Source organism: Tupaia chinensis, unplaced genomic scaffold (assembly GCF_000334495.1).
Source record: "Tupaia chinensis unplaced genomic scaffold, TupChi_1.0 Scaffold138365_1, whole genome shotgun sequence".
In the NCBI taxonomy this organism is placed as follows: Eukaryota; Metazoa; Chordata; class Mammalia; order Scandentia; family Tupaiidae; genus Tupaia; species Tupaia belangeri.
In genome coordinates, this window is record NW_006198262.1 from 1,256,728 (window position 1) to 1,276,453 (window position 19,726).

General features: G+C 57.1%; 1 protein-coding gene across 1 annotated transcript in view; it reads left to right on the forward strand.

Moving 5' to 3' along the window:
• Window positions 1-867: 867 nt before the first annotated feature.
• ARHGEF16 (Rho guanine nucleotide exchange factor 16) overlaps window positions 868-19,726 on the forward strand; it is a gene marked incomplete at its 3' end in the record, with an annotated part of 26,295 nt that continues 7,436 nt past the window's right edge. The window contains 6 exon segments of the mRNA XM_014592693.2: window positions 868-1,196; window positions 9,906-10,487; window positions 13,779-13,824; window positions 15,051-15,217; window positions 18,162-18,218; window positions 18,710-18,870. Coding sequence (XP_014448179.1) covers window positions 9,924-10,487; window positions 13,779-13,824; window positions 15,051-15,217; window positions 18,162-18,218; window positions 18,710-18,870 — 995 coding nt within the window.

The window sequence follows — 19,726 nt, forward strand, 5'->3', positions numbered from 1 at the left end:
TGGGCAAGCGGGGTGGTCTCTGTAGAGAAACCAAGGCTGTGTCCTTTGATGAAGAAGGCCACTGGGAGCGCCAGGCAGTTCTTGAGCAGCCTCACAGCCACATGCTGTGAGGATGCCTCTGCTTGTACCACCCTGGGCTGGGGGCTGGGAAGCAGTGATAGGGATAGTGAGTGACACCAGTAAAGTCAGGTGATAAGGAAGGTCCCTGCCTTACAGACCTGCAAGTTAGCCCAAGTTCTGGTAGCCGCAGACCCAGCCCTGCCTCCGGCCCCTCCCACAGCGCCAGAAAACCTGGTTCCTGAATCGCCCAGTTCTGCAACCACTACCTTGGGGACACCCCCCTCCCCCATGACAATGCCCTTCACACACAGGAGCTCAGGGTCAAGGCCAGGCCAGGCTTGGAGTCCTGGCTTCTTCTTGTGCACACTGGTGAGCACCTTCCTTTCCGGGCCTCAGTGTTCTCCTCTGTAAAATGGCAACCATGGTAATGACCAGCCAGGGAGGTGAGAGCAGCTTTGTGGGCTCCTGTGTTGCCCTTAGGCCGCTAGCTTCAAAGAATCAAGAAGGTGGGGTCTCTGCAGCAAATATCAAGTTCTCCTCAGGGCTGCTCTTCCTGGGAGGCTTCCTGGAGGAGAAGGCAATGGAGCCAGGCCGGGACGAAGAAAACGAATAAAGGAAACCAAGCCGCTCTGCTCCCCCAGCAAGCCGTCCCCCTTCCCCCGCCCCGGGCAAACCCGGGCAGACCACGCCCGGCCGGTCCCTGCCTCAGCGGGGTGGGCGGTGCCGGAGCGGCTCGGGACACCAGGCAGCAGAGGCGACCCGCCTGGAACCAGGAGGTACAAGCAGGCCCGGCCGGTCACGTGGACGCCGGCCTGCCCAGGTGGGGCCAGTGACGCAGGTGGTGCGGGCAGGTGCAGCAAGCAGGTGCCCAGGCGCGCCCCGCCTCCGCCCGTCCCAGCGGCCCCTACCTGCCCAGGCCTCGCAACTGGAGTGGTCCCGGGCCCTACCAGCCCGCCGTGCGCCCACCTGGCCGGAGCTGGAGCGCGACGCCCCTCCCGCCGGGCCGCACAGGAAGTGGGGGAGGGCGGAACCAGGAGGACAGCGCGGCGGGAGGACTGTGAGCCCGGCTGGACACTGGACCCGCAGCGCCTTGGCCGGTTGCGCGCGTTACTCCGCTCCTCGGTCCCGCGGCGCGGGTAAGCCTTGGGGACAGGTGAGGCTGGGGAGGTGGGAGGTAAGCGTCGAGGGAAGCTCTGGTAACCCTGGATGGCTCTCCTCCCCTTTGCATTTCCCACTAGCCCCGCATGGGGTCTGTGACAACTTTGTGTCCCCAACCCCCACCTCCGGGGGCGGAGCCTGAAAGCCAAGCCCGCTGGACCCCACCCCCGGCCTCGGGAGTCCTTCTGCCAGTTTCCTGCCCTCTCTTGAGCCCTCAGGGGGCCGCTTCATGCCCTGAAGAAAAACTTCTCTGCAGCTGGGAGCTTGGGTTTAGACTTCAGAGCAGAGCGATGAGCCTCTTAGGAAGCCTCCGGGAGTCTGAAAGGGATCTGGAAGGGAGATTTTTGGAGGATTTGTTGTCTAAACCTACAGCAGACCTAGAGCATCCCCGAGAGTGAAGAACTCCACCCTCATACACCTCTCCCATCTGGCGGATTCGCTGGGCATCAGCAGGGAGGGATCCAGCCTGTCTGTGTATTTGTAAAACAGGAGCAAGGCTCCCTTTTGAGGTTCCAGTGAGTGTGTGTGTAGACCTCAGCCAGAGCCTGGTGGGTGTGGGGGGAAGGGGGCGGGGACTGAGTGGCAGCGATGATGACGGTTTCTCAGTGTCTTCAGCACCACACTCGGGGTCCAGGCAGAGCCCCATGTTCCCCGTGTCCTTGAGGTGAACCGCTAGTGCAGGACTTAATGTGGAGACTTAGGAAGTGTTTGTCCTGGCTGCCCGAGAGCAAGCGGCACATGGCACCTGCAGGGATGGGCTGGCATCAGCAGGAGGGTCCCAGGTGCTGTACATCGCAGCCTGCCCCAGCACCTCTGTGGTGTGTGGGTTCTAGGTTCAAATCCTGGCTACATGTGAACTAAGGCAAGTTTGCCCCCAGGGAGCTTCAGTTTCCTTATGTGTAAAATGGGAGTAACAGGAGTGCCCTGTTAGAGGGTGTTGACGCAGCTGCTGCTAAGCTCTTGTTCTGGACCAAGGCTACAGCGTTCCTGCTGTTCTGCTGTCTCCTGCCCACAGAAGAGAAACCAAGGGCCAGATCCAAGCACCACCCAGAGCAGGGGTGGAAGGCTGCCGAGTCCTGGTGGGAAGAAGCAACAGGAAGTGAGGGGGCCTTGGGGGCTTCCTGGAAGAAGTAAGGTCTAAGTCCGTTGGACAGAAGTCTCCTGGAAAAAGAGATGTCTGACTTCTCGCTGAACACCTGCAGGGGACGAACCTTTGCTGGGAGGGTGTACCTGAGTGCTCTGGCTCGGCAAGGGCCTTCTCCGACTCGCATGACCTACCCACACAGGAAGCGCTCTCCACCTACACCTGAGGAAACTGAAGCATGGAGGTGAAGGGATGTGGAAACACGGAGTCTGCTGGCCCCAAGATGGCAGTCCGAGTTCATGGTTTAATTGAGACACAGCCTTGAGGTTTTAGTTTTGGTTTCTGGATAGATCTCAGTCACTTGTCCCATTAGCCTGTGGCACTTACCGTGCTTGGCTGACTTCCACCACCTAGAGCAGCATCTTCATGTCTAGTAACTGCATAGGCAAGTCCCAAATCCCTGCTCACCCAGTTTCTTGTTGGGGACAGTCGTCTATGTCAGGATGGGGCCTGACTGGTTGTCCGCCCTCCTCTGCACCTGGTTTTTCCCACCTGTCAGGAGGGAAAATACCCACCCTGCACAAGTTTGGAACAGGACTAATGACATGGGGTGAGAAGACATGTGGGGGCATTGTCCCCCAGATGGTAAGTGGGGGCAGCAGGACACCTGTCACCTGTCCAGGTACCTGTACAGGACTCTGATCCTCTGGTCTGCTGCTTCTTTGGGGAAACCCCACCAGTGCCAGGCCAGCCAGGATTATGGGATGTCTGGATTCAGAGATGGGAGCCGGAAGTAAAGGGTGGGTGCTGCCAACTGAGCCGGGCTGTGTCCGCCTCCCACACTGTGAAGGGCGGCTCTCTAGTTAGCGATGCCCATACTGCGGACATCTGTCCCAGGAAATTCTTTGTTGTGTGGCCTGTCCTGCGCACGGTAGGATGTTTCACAGCATCCCTGGCCTCACTCCTTGAGGTGCTAGTACCTTGTGACCACCAGCAATGTCCCAGACATTGTCAAGTGTCCCTTAGGTGGCAAAACAGCCCCAGGTTGAGAGCTACTGAATTTAGCCTCTAGCCAAGTTGCAAATGGAACTGGTTATCGTGTCTTGTGTGGATGACGGAGCTAAATCCTGCCCCTAAATAATGTGTGACTCCAAATGCCACGCTTGGTCAGACAGAATTACCCAAGTACAAGGACATCATTGTGGTGAGCCTGCCTGAGCAGAGACTGAGGTCAATGAGCAGGTGCTGGAGAGCCCAGCCCCACCAGGCAGGGAGGAATAAGTGGACCCAGAGGGTAGAGGGACAGCGGTGCTCCAAGAGTGGGGCTGCCTCGGAGCAGGTGATGGAAACCCATGTGGTCCTAATGTGTGTGTCTGTGTGTGTGGGGGGGGTGTGTGGCAGGCCCCAAATTCAGGGCAGTTTGAGTCCCAGTGGCCATGAGAATAGCCAGAGCCAGGCTGGGAGGTTGTGGTCACATGGGAGCCAGAAGGGACAATGTTGGTGCCCTCTGGAGTCTCAGGTAAAACAAGGGAGCTGGAGGACTGGGTAGCAGAGTAGTCCACCCAGCTTAGATGCAGCAAGCCAGGTGAGGCCAAGTACAAGCCAGGATTGACCAGGCTGAGTGTGACCACCTGAGATGGCCCAGAAACTTCACCCGATACTACCTGCTTACCCCTGCGGGATCCTCCTGCCAGGCACTCGGGCCGCCAACCCTGGCACATGCACTGGGGATGCTGGGTAAGCTGTTCATTGGCAAAGGGAAAATCGAATGCTGGAGTTCCCAGGGGCTCAACTGTGGGGGGTTCTTCCCAGCTCACTTTGAGCAGATACAACAGGAGGTCATTAAAAAAAGGGGCATAGGTGGACCTGAAAACCTCTCCGGGGCTGCCCTGGCCCAGTTTCTGCCCACTTATGCAGAGTCCCATGCAGGTTATTCTTGTCGGGAAATACCAAGACCTCTCCAGGGAGGCACAAAATTAAGGTAAGAGGCCAGGGCAGAGAAAGTGCCAAAATGAAGAATTAAGCCCAAATGTTTGTGAGGACATGAACAATAAAGTGTCCCTGTCCCCAAAGGGCCCACGCTTTCCTGGGAAGATGGAGGAACACAGTCTGTAGTTGCCACTACTGTATGCACCCTTGGAGGAGCTTTCGGAAAGGCTTTCTGCTCAGCAAATCGGGGCTGCTCAGGAGCAAATCCACCTCTATGGTCCGTGTGGCCACTGCAGGGTATCTGACCTCTCTTACTGATGCTCTTGCCTAGACAGTGAGACAAGATTTGCCTGGAAGCAGCTGGAAGGAAAGTCTGAGTACTGGCCCCTGCCCTTTGTTGGCACCAACAAAGTGTGGGTCAGTATTCCAGAGAGGAAACTGAAAGTGACCATTGCAGAAATCAGCCAGCTTGGAGGACAGGCCACCAGATACAGGCATAGGGATGAGATTGGTGGGCCTGGAGAGTAGAGGGACAGCAGTGCTGTGAGCCCACCAGGACAGACATGTTGCTCACTGGTGGGTGCACCTGGGTCTCCCACCAGCATAGTGTCTTTCTCCTAAATAAAAGAAATAGACAGCCAGCAACCACCAGCAGTTGTTTGAGGAAAGCCTCGAGAAAACAGAGGCTGAGACAAAGAAAGAGAGTGTATTTAGAGAATCAAGGCTCAAGGGGACGAGCAGTTAGCATAGTGGCTATGTCACTGAACTCCCATGTAGTCGACTGCGGTTCAAGTCCTGGACCCTGTGGCTTAAACTCACGCCAGGCATGTGTGCATGTGTGCACAAGATCCTGAGAGGAGAATGGAGGAGAAGGGATTGTGGTGTGGCCATCCCCCCTGGGGGGTGACTTCTCACTTTCTGCCTCTCTGTATCTCTCTTCCTGCCGAGCGCACACACCTATAGCAAAAAATAACCTCTCGAAAAAAAATAAAAGAGAGAGAGAGAGAATCAAGGCTCAGGCAGTCAGACAACAGAGAGAAACTTGTTGAAAAGAAAATATAATGGTTATCCTTTAAGATAACAGAAGATGTTGCATGCATAAAACAAGAACAGGATGCTATGAATAAAGAGTAAAGAAAGAGCATTTTGTAGGATATTGAAATGTCTGATGGAAAGATTAGAAGACTAAGCAATAGGAATCTCCCACAAAGGAGATAGAAGTTAAGAAATCTGCAGAAAATTCCAGTGATTTCAATACTTATTAATGAGTATTCCAGAAAGAAAAAACAGAGTAGAAGAAATTACTGAAGGATTAATCCTAAAATATGTATAGACCTAAGAGACAGTAGTAACCAGGTTGAGAGTTCCACCAAGAACCTGGCTCAGTCAACTCAGAACTTCTAGGCTACAATGGGAAGCCCCAAAGGCTCAGCAGAGTTGAGTGGGGCACTGGGGTAATCCAAGGAAGGAAAATTGTAATGGTGTCAGGATGCCTCTCCAGCAACACCTAAGACAAGGGAAGAATGCTTCATGATTCTACAAGAAAATAATCTCCAATGGGAACTCTAAACTCATCCTAGTTACCAGTCAAGGGAGAGGTAGAGAAAAGCAATTTTCAGGCAATTAAAAATATGCCTCCCATGCCACTCCCTCAGTGAGGGAATAAAGCAGGGGAGGGGCCTGCACTTGGCTGACAAACTTCTAGCTCCAGAAAGCAGTAAAAGGAGGTCCCAGGGCCCATCCGAAGCTAAGCCTGTGGAGCTCTTGGCCCTCGTGAGCAGGGGGACAGAGGGTCTCTGGGAAAAACACGAAACTGATATGCTGGACATATGGAGCACATTCTCAAGAAGCATATAGTAGAACTGCTGGAACCCTTGGGGAAAATTAACGGGCAAAAAACCAAGCTGTGGTGAAAGCAGAGGAAATCATTAACAAGAGGCTGGGAGGCCTCAGCATCTGTGGGGCTCAGTGTGACTGTGCCTGGAGCCTCCCCGAGACAGGAGAGGATAGGGAAGGCCCAAGGTTGGGAGACCACCAGAGAGCAGGCTAGGCCTCATTTAGGAACTGGAGGACAACTGAAGAGCCCAGAGTGGTGGCCTCCGAGGGAGGCCAGCTTGGAGTGGGGAGTACCTGGCTTTCATGATAAGGCAAAGAAGACAGCCACAGCTCCCAAGAGCTGGCTCCTACTGAGTTGGGGGCAGCTGCCCACGCCCCTGGGTGAGTGCCCGCTATTCTTTAGACCCTGGGTCCCAGGCTAGTGGTGCTCCAGGCCTATGGGTGTGGCTGCCTTGCTGAGAACAGAGGTTACACCCGGTGGTGGCTCGCCCGACAGGTTCCTTTGGTCCCTGGAGCAGACTTTGCCCTCTCCTAGGAAGGGCTGCCACTAGCTATAGGTGGTGTCACCTGCCTGGTCTGGGACACTGGCCCAGAAGAAGGGGTCAGAGATGGCAGCCTGGAGCCCCAGCAGGGCAGACGGAGGCCTGTGAGAGAGGAAGGATGGACGAGGAGAGGGTGGGCAGGGGCTCTGCGTATGGGGGACTCTTCACAGTTCCCTGAGAAGGTGGGCGCTGGGGGCATTTGTCTGGTGGGAGACAGACACAGTAAGGGTGTGGACCTTTCAGTATAACAGTGTAAAATGCCTCCAAGGTAAATAAATCACGTTTAGAAGAGAAGGCTGTACAGGAGCTCAGTGTCTTCTGCTGCCCCTGGGGTGCGCTCCACTTGGTGTGTATACACGTAGATTAACATAAACTGACTTCTCGACTAGGCCCAGCATGGGGAGCGCTGGTCCTGGGATGGTGCAGACTCCCTGACCCTTGCTAACACCAAGGAGTCAGGCTCCTGGGGGAGGCCTGGGTGGCTGCTGTTGTTCTCAGCAGGGTGATGTGGAATGTCCTAAGGAATGTGCCCTCCTGTGTGGGGGCAGCCAAGGATCCAGGGGCAGCCCGTCCCTAGGCTCAGCTTACATGCTTTCCGGGGATGGTTTCAGCAGACAGCGTGTGACCTGGGAAAGCTTAGTGGTTTCTGTGTTAGCAGAGACAGAGCCAAGCTCCCTGAGTGCCCTGGGAGTTCCAGCAAGGGTGCCGACTGAGGTCAGTGTGTGGCCAGCCCTTCCCAGTGGGTCTTCAGAAAGGGATTCATAGGCAGAAGCTCAGACTGCCTGGGCCAGCACCCAGGACTGGGCAGCGAGTGTGTGAGGGGGATTGGGAGCTGAGACCCTTGGTGATTCCAGGGTAGGTGGTAGTTTCCCCAGGGCCTAGGGAACTCTCAACTCCAGAGGCCCTGAGCCTGTCCATAGCCATGGTCACCTGTAGCTACGACATCTTGCTGGGGTGAGAGAGAGTTGCTAATACTTGCTAAGGTCAACCTTCTTTTCCAGATGTGCGGGGAAAACAAGGTAGCACTGTGACCCGGATCTGAGCCCGGGACCTCCCTCCTAACTTGGGCAGGTGACCTTGGGCCTTGTTTTCCTACCTGCAAAATGGGCTCCCACTCTCCCTCCCAAGGCTCTTGTAATTTTAACATATATAAGTCCTAGGTATATAAGAGGCACATACATGGTGGCTATTCTTGTCTTTATAACAACTAAAGGGGAGTAGGTAGTGTGGTGGCTAAAGGTGTTGGACTCCCATATGGTCGACCATGGTTTGAGTCCCGGACCTGGTGGCTTGCATTTTCACTTTTCCTCTCTCTGTCTTCCTCTGGTTACATTAAAAAGAAATAATAATTAATTTAATTTAATTTAAAAAGAAACTAAGGGGGAAAAATCAAAGAAGTGTGTTTTCTTTTTTTTTTTTTTGAAGAGGTTTTTGTTATAGGGCGCATGTGCTCGCCAGAAAGACAGAGAGACAGAAAGCAAGAAATCACCCCCTAGGGGGAATGGTCACGCCGCAATCCCTTCTCCTCTATTCTCCTCTCAGGATCTTGGGCACGCACGCACGCATACCCGGCATGAGTTTAAGTCACCAGGTCCGGGACTCGAACCGTGGTTGACTACATGGGAGTCCAGCAACATAGCCATTACGCTAACTGCTGGTCCCAGGAATGTGTTTTCTCTGAGTTATATTTTTTTAAAGAATTATTTTATTTAACTTTATTATTTTAATTTTACCAGAAAGGGACAGAGTGAGAGAAAGGGAAAGTGAGAAAGCAAATCACCAGGTCCGGGACTCGAACCACAGTCAGCCATGTGTGAGTCCAGCACCCTTAACCACCACATCACCTGCCAGCCCCATCTCTGAATTACATTTTGACCCTACAAAGTTGCCCTAAGCTATGGCACCTTCTCTGCTTATGAGGATAGCCCAAGGAGTGCAAGGTTGTCCTTTCTGCATGGCCTCTGCAAACTGCTGATGTAGCCCCCGTGGCCAGCCAGGCCTCGCTTTAAAACGTTTACACATCTGAACTTGTTGACCCTTACATTTCCCTCAGAAGGTTGGCATTATTAATAGGGCCATTTTGCAGATTTTAAAACTGAGTAACCAATATGCCATCACTTGCTCCCTGGTGACATCTGATTTCCACATGCCCCAGGCAGGACTACTTCCTGACAATTGGGAGTCCTCGAACAGCAGAAGGTGGCCCTGGGAAGGTAGATCCTCAGAGTGGACTGGTCAGTGCACAGAAGCTGATGCCCGTGAGCCTTAGAAGTGGTCCTGTTCCCATGTTGGCTGCATAAGGTGCCTTCAGTTAGAGTGAGCTACATGGGGCTGCCGCAGCAAGCGGTCAGAGCGAGCTACGTGGGGCCGCAACGATGAGCAGTCAGCGTGAGCTACGTGGGGCTGCAGCGGCGAGCAGTCAGGGTGAGCTACGTGCGGCTGCAGCGAGCGGTCAGGGTGAGCTACATGCGGCTGCGGCGGCGAGCAGTCAGGGTGAGCTATGTGGGGCCGCAGCAACGAGTGGTCAGTGTGAGCTACGTGGGGCTGCAGTGGCGAGCAGTCAGGGTGAGCTACGTGCGGCTGCAGCGAGCGGTCAGGGTGAGCTACATGCGGCTGCGGCGGCGAGCAGTCAGGGTGAGCTATGTGGGGCCGCAGCAACGAGTGGTCAGTGTGAGCTACGTGGGGCTGCAGTGGCGAGCAGTCAGGGTGAGCTCTGCTGCGGGCGGCCGCAGCGAGCGGTCAGGGTGAGCTACGTGGGGCTGCGGCGGCGAGCGGTCAGGGTGAGCTACATGCGGCTGCAGCGAACGGTCAGGGTGAGTTACGTGGAGCTGCAGTGGGGAGCAGCCGCAAGAAGGGCTTACTAAGCATTCCCCTTTATTTCTGACTCCTGCTGTGTCCCAGGTCAGGTGAAGATTCTTTGTAACCCAGGACCCTCAACTGCCCTCTCGTCCAGGACTTTGTCTCCCGTGTGTGCTGCCCTCCCATGCCCAGCCTCCCCCCCAGGATGCTTAATCACTGGCCACCCAGAGCCCAGAGCACTGCTGTCTGCCTCAGTCCCAGCAAGTGCCCTTTTTCAGTCCCTAGCTGGAGGTGATATGAGGCCGTCCCTCGGACCTCCCTCCTGGTGGTCAGGACTGTGCCACCAACAGGCTCTCCTCCCAACTGTGTCAGGGTCCTCTTCGTGCCATGTCCTGGGAGCTATCCCAGCAGAGGCTAAAGTGCGGGCAGGGTGGACACCCGAGAGGGACAAGTGAGAGATACGTTCAGGAGCCCCTCACTTCTGCCCTTCCCTGCAGGACCCTGCAACTATCCAGATGTCCCAGCGGCACTCCGACAGCTCCCTGGAGGAGAAGCTCCTGGAATACCGCTTCCACTCAGAGCTGCAGCTCGATGCCAATGGGAACCCAGCGCCTGGGCTCCCGGTGGTCCGGACCTCCCTGCAGGCCAGGGTCAATGCAGCTTTCCAGCCTGAGGCCCCGGTGGAAGAGGAGCCGCGGCCTGTTGTCCTGAGCACACAGAGCCCTGCAGCCCTCAAGATGGGCACTCAGCAGCTGATCCCCAGGGGCCTGGCTGTGGCCAGCAAGGCAAAGACCCCACTCCGGCACCAGAGCTTTGGAGCGGCCGTGCTCAGCAAGGAGGCTGCCCGACGGAGCCCCCAGCTTCCCTCGACCCCCAGCTTCTCGAGGGACGACATGGACATGGACATGGGCCCTGGGGGTTTGCTGAGGCGAAACCTGCGGAACCAGTCCTACAGGGCAGCCATGAGGGACCCGGGGATGCCAGGTGGTCAGGGAGACCCCATCCAGCTCAGCCCCAAGCTCCAGGCTCTGGCAGAGGAGCCCCGCCAGCCACCTGCTCGGAGTCCAGCCAAAAATAAGGTAAGGGCTACCCACCTAGGGGGTTGTGGCTCTAGTGGCTCAGGAGCTCCTAGGAGAGAGGTGGCCTGCCCTCTCTTGTCATCTGCACCTAGGCTCCTGCACTACCTCACTACCATGTGCAAGCTCTGGACTGGTTTATTCTAGTCAAGCCCAATGGCCAGGCTGTGACCGTGAATGTCTCCTTTGTGTGTGTGTGTTTTAAGGATTTGTGCCTTGGTGCGAGTGAGCTAGCCTGGAGGGCCAATGAGAAGGAAGGTAAGAAATCACCCCCTAGAGGGGATGGCCACACAGCAATCCCTTCTCATCCACTCTCCTCCTGCATTCTTGGGCACGCATGCACATATATCCGGTATGATTTTCAGGTTGCTGTGTCCGGGACTTGAACCATGGCTGACCATGTGGGAATCCACCCACTTTAACCACCACATCACCTGCTGAGAGAGAGAGAGAGAAGGGAGGTGGGCAGACAGGCGAGAGAGAAGGGGGTGGGAGACAGGCGAGAGAAAGGGGAGGTGGGCAGAGAAGGGGAGGTGAAAGACAGGCGAGAGAGAGAAGAGAGGTGAGAGACGAGAGAGAGAAGGAAGGTGAGAGACAGATGAGAGAGAGAAGGGAGGTGAGAGACAGGCGAGTGAGAGAGAAGGGGAGGTGGGCAGACAGATGAGAGAGAGAAGGAGGGGTGGGCAGACAGGCGAGAGAGAGAAGGGGTGGTGGGCAGACAGGCGAGCAGGGTGAGAGACAGACGAGAGAGAGAAGGGGTGGTGGGCAGAATGCTGTTGCCATCCTCCCGCCCCTCCTCCCAGTGAGCTGTAATTACAGACGCGGGCAACTGCACTTTGGCCCTGGAACCAAATCAGGTCCCCACTTGGTTCTGCTACCTGTGGACCACCACGGCTGAGCTGTGAAGCGTCCCATTTTACAGAGGAGGCAGCTGAGGCTCAAAAAGGCTTAGCTTTGTGTCCTAGTCCCCAGCCCGAGTGAGGAACAGAGACTAAGGGAAGGACCAGCCCCCCCAGCCCCCCTTCCCGTGAGCTCCAAGCAAGAACCAGCCTATCTGAATCATAGGTTTGATGATGTCTTTGCAGTAGGGACTGACCTGGTGTCCTCCTGCCTGAGGGGCCGCCGACCAGGACTGGGCGGGGCAGCTGCACAGCCAATCTTGCTCAGGGAGTCTGAGTACACCCTGTACACCACACCTCCTGTACCCTGCCTGTGGTTGGTGGCTCCAGGGCTGGGGTGTGGTGGCCACACACCTTTCCCCGGCAATGATGCAATCCAGACTGTCCTGTCACTGAGGCCCAAGGGGATACATACATGAAGGACGGGGTGGTGGAGGTGACTGGAGGGTAGGGCTCTCTGGAAGGCTCTACTCTTGATTATCCCCAAGAGTAGGGGGCGGTGTGCCGTGGGCCCAGTGTGCCTTACCCCTTGAATCACTGTTTCCTGTGGCTGGAGCGGGGCCTCTGCTGCAGGTAGCCACAGAGCATGTTCAGGGGGCATTTAGGTACCCACCTGGCCAGGACTGGGGCTCTGCCACACTGCCACCTCTCTTTACCTGGCGGGTCAGGAGCCAGGCAAGGGGTGAGGTATGGGAGGCAGGCGGGGGCCAGGGACAACATCGAAGTTTCTTGGACAGCTTGGGAGCCCTTACCTTCCTCAGATGTGCAGACAGAAGCAGATTTGGCCTGGGCACCTCTGTTGTTGGGTGTTTTGCTCAGACTCGTCCAGAAAGCAGCTTTGGGCACATTGGCAAAATGTGCTTGAGGAATGGCCTAGGCTGAGGGTTGTATTGCTGTGTGACCCCGGGCTAGTCCCAGAGCCTTCCTGAGCCTCTACTTCCCCAGGTGTAAGTGGGAATAACAGTGGTTTTATTTCGGCACCCTCAAGAGAATAGAACACTGCCTCGGTTGCTAAAAGCCCAAGTCCACAAGAAGACCGCGTCTGCAGGAAGGTTGTGCCTACATGGCACCTGCACCTCCCATGGGTTGCCATCCTGGCTCCTATGCCCTCGGCTCAGGAGAAGCTAAACCTGTCAAATGATGGCCACCCAGTACATGCCCAAGGGTTTAAGCTTCCATTGGAGGCTTTTGGTGGCTGAGGTGGGGCCCCTGTGTCCGTAGTGCCAGCCACTGTCCTGGGTCCTCCCAGAGACTGCCTCCAGACTTCTGCTGTGGGTCCCTATACCCCAGGCCTGGCACTCTGAACCCAACCAGGCCTGAAGGGGTCTCAACATGCATTCATCCACACATTCATCCCTGCTCATTCATGCATTCAACTAACATTTCCTGAGCACACACTATGTGTCCTGTGCTGGGGTATCAAGGGGAGCCCACTGGGCATGGTCCCTATTCTCAGAGAGTTCCCTGGGTGTGGGGGGTGCAGAGGGCTTGGCTGGGGACAGCTTGGGACAGAGGGAGCACAGAGGTGGTTACTTATAGCCTCTGAGCAAGGAGAGCTTAAAGCAGAGGCAGGACAAAGGGAGGACCAGGTGGAGGAGGGGCTGAGAGAGGTAGGGGTGGGGTGCTTGGGAAGGCCTCCAGGTGTGATAAAGGGCTTGAGGGTACAGGGCTGTGGGTGCGGGGCCAGCTACAGCTGGGAGCGCCACAGGTTCCCAAACAGGAAGGGGAGTTTTCAGGTCGCAACTAGTTCAGGAAACCAGCCCCTGCTTTCCTGGAATCAGCTTGCCGTGAGGTCAGGGAAGTTTATGTGTCCCAGCCACAATGGGGAAGGGGGGCCAGCCAAGAGTAGGGGCTTCCAGAGAACCCTACCCTCCAGTCCCCTCTACCACCTCGTCCTTTAGCCACTAGGACTCCTAGGCTGATGTTGGACACTAGCCAGTCAGTCCCTGTTCTTGCTACCCCAGGTCCTGATTTCTGAGGGGCCCTGTGTCCCTTCTTGGCCCTGTCCCGCCACACCTGCTTCAGGCTTCGCTCCAGCACACTTATAACTCCCAGTCCCACGTCCACTCTTTCGAGCATCCCTTCTCAACTTGTTCAACCGTTCCTCCTCTAGGCAACCCTCCAGGACCTGTCCAGCCCTCAGTCATCTTCCCTGCCTCCTCTGAACCACCATTCCACCCTCTCTCGCGTTTCTTGGGGTCTGCTCAACTGCTCTCAGTCTTGTGGTGATGTTTGTTGAGCACCTTCTCTGTGCCCTGCAGAGCTTGCTGGCACTGGGAGCAGCTCTGCGTGTTTAGCCATGAGGTTTCTGGGCTCCAGGGTGGCAGTAGCGCTGCAGACCTCCACCCCCTCCTCCCACTAACTGCTGGTGTTTCTGGTTCTCTTGTTTGCTCAGAAGACACTGGGGCGGAAACGTGCACACAAGGGCTCCTTCAAGGATGGTAAGTGACTTCAGGAGGTGGCCGATGGCTGGGGTTGGCCCTCGATGAAGCTGGTCTCACTGGGGCGATCCTGGAGGATGGAGTATGTCTGGGTTTGGTGGCTGGAAGGATATGTTTGCTAGGATCCTGTAAGGGACTGAGGTCTCACTTACTGGTCTGATTGTGCATTTCTAACAGAGCTAGAAAGGTGTAGAAAGTTCCCTCAGGTACCTGTCCGTGTGCTTCCAAGGGCAGGAGACGGACACTCTCACCGAGTGTCCCATATGTATGCTAGTAGCTCATAGTGGCCATGCCAGTGGGACCAAAACTACATCAGAGGGTGTTGACCTCAGGAGGTACATATGCCAGTGCTGTGTGCTCTGCCCAGATTCTTTCAGGTTAAAGGGGAGCCTGGTTTGAGGGCCACTGGAGGGACTAGGTGATGGCTGGGCCTTGGGAGGACCCCATGTACCCCATAACTTGTGGAGGGATGGAGCAGCAATAGCAACCCCCCTGGTAATCAAAGGAAGGGTGCCTGGCTAGCTAGGACAGAGCACCCTGGGGGTATGAGGATGTTGGAGGCAGTGAGACCCAGAAGCCCTTGGGCCTCCAGTGCCTGGCCCCGGCCTAACCTTTGTCCAGAGGTTCCAAGACATAGCAGCTTCAGCCAGGAAGGGCCCTCTTTTCCTGCCAGCCCCCAGAAGCTCTGTGGACACCCATGAGCCCAGAAGTGGAGGTTGGCCTCTTCTGCAAAAATTTGTGGGGAAAGTGTTCCCCCAGATAGATAGCAGCAGCTATACCCCACAATTCAGGAAGAGGCATGGGGAGTTGACATGAGGATGCTTGGCACCCTGAAATGGCAGCCAGCCATCCCAGGTGGGGCTTAAAGTATGGACGGGCTCATGGGAAAAGACACTAGTACCCTCAGGCCCAGCCTGGGGACACCCCCACCCACAGTCTGTGCCTGAGGCCAGGCATGGCTGGCCATGCTGGTGCTCTGATTTGCCGGCACAGCCCTGTTCTGAAGGCGCCAAATTCCACACGGGACTGCCACCCTCTCCTGGCTCAGCTTGCACAGCCAGTGGAGCAAACAGGCATGGGGGCAGCCTGTCCTGGGGGGCCTTATGTTGCCCAAAGCTCTTGGGGAGGTCCTGGGGGCCCTCAGGAGGGCTCAGCCTGTGGGTTCCAGGGAGGACAGGCCTCCTCTGAGCCTCCAGGCTCACAGGTAACACTTCTCCCCTTTCCAGACCCCCAGCTCTACCAGGAGATCCGAGAGCGGGGCCTGAACACCAGCCACGAGTCAGACGACGATTTGCTTGATGACTCCTCCAGCCCTGACAGAGCCCGGAAGGTGGACACCATCGTGGTCAAGAACTACCGGCCTGCCCAGATCACCTGGAGCCAGCTGCCAGAGGTAGGCCAGGATGACGGTGAAGCTCAGGGAGACTGGCAGGCAGGGCCCACTTTTGGCCCAAGGCCATTTCTTCCCTGAGCTATGCAGGTGGCCAGGTTCTCTGGGTCCACAGCCCCTCATCTGTGCCTGGCTTGCGTGAGGTCTCCCTCCTGTACCCTCAGAGCCGCCCTGCTGTGCTGGACTGGACTCAGGGATCACGCAAGTCTGTCTCCTACCTTCAAGCTTGTAATAACATCCCTGCTCACATTGACATGTAGGGTGCTGTGGGCATGAGGGATCCCCTTCCCAGGGCCCTATCACCAGGAAACATCTGAGAGGGTCAGTGTGAAGAGGCAGTGGGGCTCAGGGGACAGAGACTCCCCTAGGGCTTAGGGTCATGTGCAGGGCCAGGCCACCCCTTCCCACTTTCTGCATCTGAAAATGGGGACCTGTCCCTGCCCTATGAGCCTCTGAGGCTCTCAGTGGAGAGTGAGGCTCAGACAGTGGCTACCCCTGGTAATCAAAGGAAGGGTGCCTGGCTAGCTAGGACAGAGCACCCTGGGGGTATGAGGATGTTGGAGGCAGTGAGACCCAGAAGCCCTTGGGCCTCCAGTGCCTGGCCCCGGCCTAACCTTTGTCCAGAGGTTCCAAGACATAGCAGCTTCAGCCAGGAAGGGCCCTCTTTTCCTGCCAGCCCCCAGAAGCTCTGTGGACACCCATGAGCCCAGAAGTGGAGGTTGGCCTCTTCTGCAAAAATTTGTGGGGAAAGTGTTCCCCCAGATAGATAGCAGCAGCTATACCCCACAATTCAGGAAGAGGCATGGGGAGTTGACATGAGGATGCTTGGCACCCTGAAATGGCAGCCAGCCATCCCAGGTGGGGCTTAAAGTATGGACGGGCTCATGGGAAAAGACACTAGTACCCTCAGGCCCAGCCTGGGGACACCCCCACCCACAGTCTGTGCCTGAGGCCAGGCATGGCTGGCCATGCTGGTGCTCTGATTTGCCGGCACAGCCCTGTTCTGAAGGCGCCAAATTCCACACGGGACTGCCACCCTCTCCTGGCTCAGCTTGCACAGCCAGTGGAGCAAACAGGCATGGGGGCAGCCTGTCCTGGGGGGCCTTATGTTGCCCAAAGCTCTTGGGGAGGTCCTGGGGGCCCTCAGGAGGGCTCAGCCTGTGGGTTCCAGGGAGGACAGGCCTCCTCTGAGCCTCCAGGCTCACAGGTAACACTTCTCCCCTTTCCAGACCCCCAGCTCTACCAGGAGATCCGAGAGCGGGGCCTGAACACCAGCCACGAGTCAGACGACGATTTGCTTGATGACTCCTCCAGCCCTGACAGAGCCCGGAAGGTGGACACCATCGTGGTCAAGAACTACCGGCCTGCCCAGATCACCTGGAGCCAGCTGCCAGAGGTAGGCCAGGATGACGGTGAAGCTCAGGGAGACTGGCAGGCAGGGCCCACAAGAGGCCCAAGGCCATTTCTTCCCTGAGCTATGCAGGTGGCCAGGTTCTCTGGGTCCACAGCCCCTCATCTGTGCCTGGCTTGCGTGAGGTCTCCCTCCTGTACCCTCAGAGCCGCCCTGCTGTGCTGGACTGGACTCAGGGATCACGCAAGTCTGTCTCCTACCTTCAAGCTTGTAATAACATCCCTGCTCACATTGACATGTAGGGTGCTGTGGGCATGAGGGATCCCCTTCCCAGGGCCCTATCACCAGGAAACATCTGAGAGGGTCAGTGTGAAGAGGCAGTGGGGCTCAGGGGACAGAGACTCCCCTAGGGCTTAGGGTCATGTGCAGGGCCAGGCCACCCCTTCCCACTTTCTGCATCTGAAAATGGGGACCTGTCCCTGCCCTATGAGCCTCTGAGGCTCTCAGTGGAGAGTGAGGCTCAGACAGTGGCTAGTGTACCAGGGAGGTGGCCACTACCCCAGGAGTGGGCAGATGGCCACAGCTGAACAGACATGTGGCCCCCTTGCCCTCTGAGCGCTGGGGAAGGGAGCTGCCATGGCGGTGGGTGTGGCAGGCAGCAGGGAGGGTAGGCCTGGCTCTTCCTTCATCTGCAGTACAAGGGGATGCCTTGTCTGCCATCCCCTGGGGGGGCGGGGTGAGGGTTGCAGCTCTGTGACCACCCACCCTGCTCCATGCTATGGCATACTGTCAGACTCCCACCCAATCAGGGAGGACTGTGTGAGGATGAGGACAGGCCAGGGGCTGCCTCTCAATGGATAGGAGGGTCTAGACTGTATATTTATTCCCAAGCTAGGGACTGTGTGTGTGTGATCTCCCCCTGGTGTGTGCCAGGCTCCAGGACACTATGTCCTGGTAACACTACCAGAGATACTAACCCCAGTCTGCCCAAGTTTGGGAAGAATCAGACATGGGATGTTAGCCTCTTCCTGGCCCTGTAAGGAGAACAGGAATCAGGGTGGCCCTGGGTCCTACAGAACGGGAACCCTAGGCAACATGGCAGAGCTCTGGCATGCAGTAGCCTGAGAGATCCATGCTCTTGCCAAGATAACCCACAGTCGTGGCTCCCAGGCCCCGAGAGCACCATGCCGACAGTCACCCGCACCGTCCTGGGCACAGAGCCAACTCACCTGGCCCAGCAGGTGTCTGAGTCACGGCTCTGCTCCTGCACTGTCCCTTCCTGGGTAGGCTCTGTGCCTTTCCATCGGCCAGGGAGGGACTTAGGGGCAAGAGTGCCTCAGAGGCTGCCCCCAGAGGTTTCGACAGAGGGGAAGAGGAAGGTGACAGGACCAAGCAGGCCAGCTCAGCAGGCTGACATCACTGAGGGGCCCACCAGCCACAGGCATTCCATGGAAGGGTGGCTCAGCCTCCTCTGGGCGGCTGTGTACTCTGCATCGGCTCTGGCCTGGTAGGGGGAGGACAGTGGGGCCAGTGAAGACCTTGGCCACAGGTTCCAAGATGTGTAGCCATAACCACCCAGGCCTGTGCCCTCCCCAGGTGTTGGAGTCAGGCATCCTGGACAAGCTGCCCCCTGAGGAGCGCAAGAGGCAGGAGGTAAGTGCTGAGCCAGGATGCTGTCCTGTAGCCACAGTGTGTGCCATGAGAACCCAGTGGGATGGGAGGGGACAACAGCCTCGGTGATACTGCCTACCCATTGGCCACCCCCTAGGCCAGGCACTGTCATAAAGGCTGATGTGTGTGTGCCTTTAGCCTGTGCCAGGAGCCATCTGAGCCCCCTGTGTCACCTTGCACCCTGTCTTTAAGGCAGCCCCAGGGTGGGAGGCTACCATTACATCTCCTCCAATGGGGACACAAGTCCTCATCCTGCCCAGTGTCACATAGCTCTAACCAAGCCAGAGAGCAAGCCCAGTGACATTGGGCTGTCTAGGGTGCCTGTCCAGTGGCCGGCGTCCACACAAGCCCCGCCTCCCAGAGCGTATCCTCTCGGCCTAAGCATGCCTGACCCCAGCCTCCTCTGCAGCAAAGGCGACTCATCCAAACCCCTCTTCAGGAGGCCATGCCACATCATCTCTCCTCCCACACAGGCCATCTTCGAGATCCTCACGTCTGAGTTCTCCTACCAGCACAGCCTGAGCATCCTGGTGGCCGAGTTCCTGGAGTCCAGGGCCCTGCGGTCAACCATGACACAGATGGAGCACCACCACCTCTTCTCCAACATCCTGGATGTCCTGGGCGCCAGCCAGAAGTGAGGTCCACTTGCAGCCCTCTCCACCCCGTGGTCTCCCAGGCATGCATGCCCCCGGGTCCCTGCTCCTAGGCAGGCTTCCTGGAAAGGACACCTTGCCCAGTCAGCACCAGGATGGTGTCATCAGGTCCCATCCCATCTGTGAATAGGACAGTTTGCAGCAGTCTGGGCTGGGACAGAGCCTAACCACCTCCCAGGAAAGTGTGGGCCAAAAGCTCAGCCCAGGCTGAGCACTGGGGCTCTGGGCATCCTGGACCATCATAACAGGTGGAGCGCTTCCCAGGGCACGTAGCCCAGCCCTGCTGACAGGCACCATGCCGTCTGGGCACAGAGGGCCTCCTGACACAGGCGGGCGGTGGCCATAGAGTGCTCACCTGGCTGGGAGGCAGCTTCGAGTTGCAGCCCCCAGGTTATGTTCCATCCAGAGGTGTCTGGTGGCTGGACCTGGGCTCTGGTTTCAGGGCCTGGAGGTGGAGGAGGGGGCGGGTGTTTGACTGGAGGCTTGAAAGGACATGTGTGCATACGTGTGCCTGTGCGTTCAATCCCTTGGACTGAAAGGACATGTGTCCATACGTGTGCCTGTGCGTTTAAGCCCTTGGAGGGCACAGTCTAGGTACACTTGGGTGGGCTTACCCCTGTACCTGGGAGACGCTGGCGTATCACCCAGGCCCCTGAGCCTCCACCTCACTGCTAACCTGATGGGGCAGTGCCTCAGGGCCCCCTTGTGGACTTGGGTGGAACGGGGTGGGGTGTTTAGGTTGGGCAGTGCTTGGCACTCAGGATGGGACCCTTGCAAAATGGTAGCTGTAGGCTCCTTCCTGCCAGTGTCAGCCCTGCCCTTGCTGAGCCCCGTCCA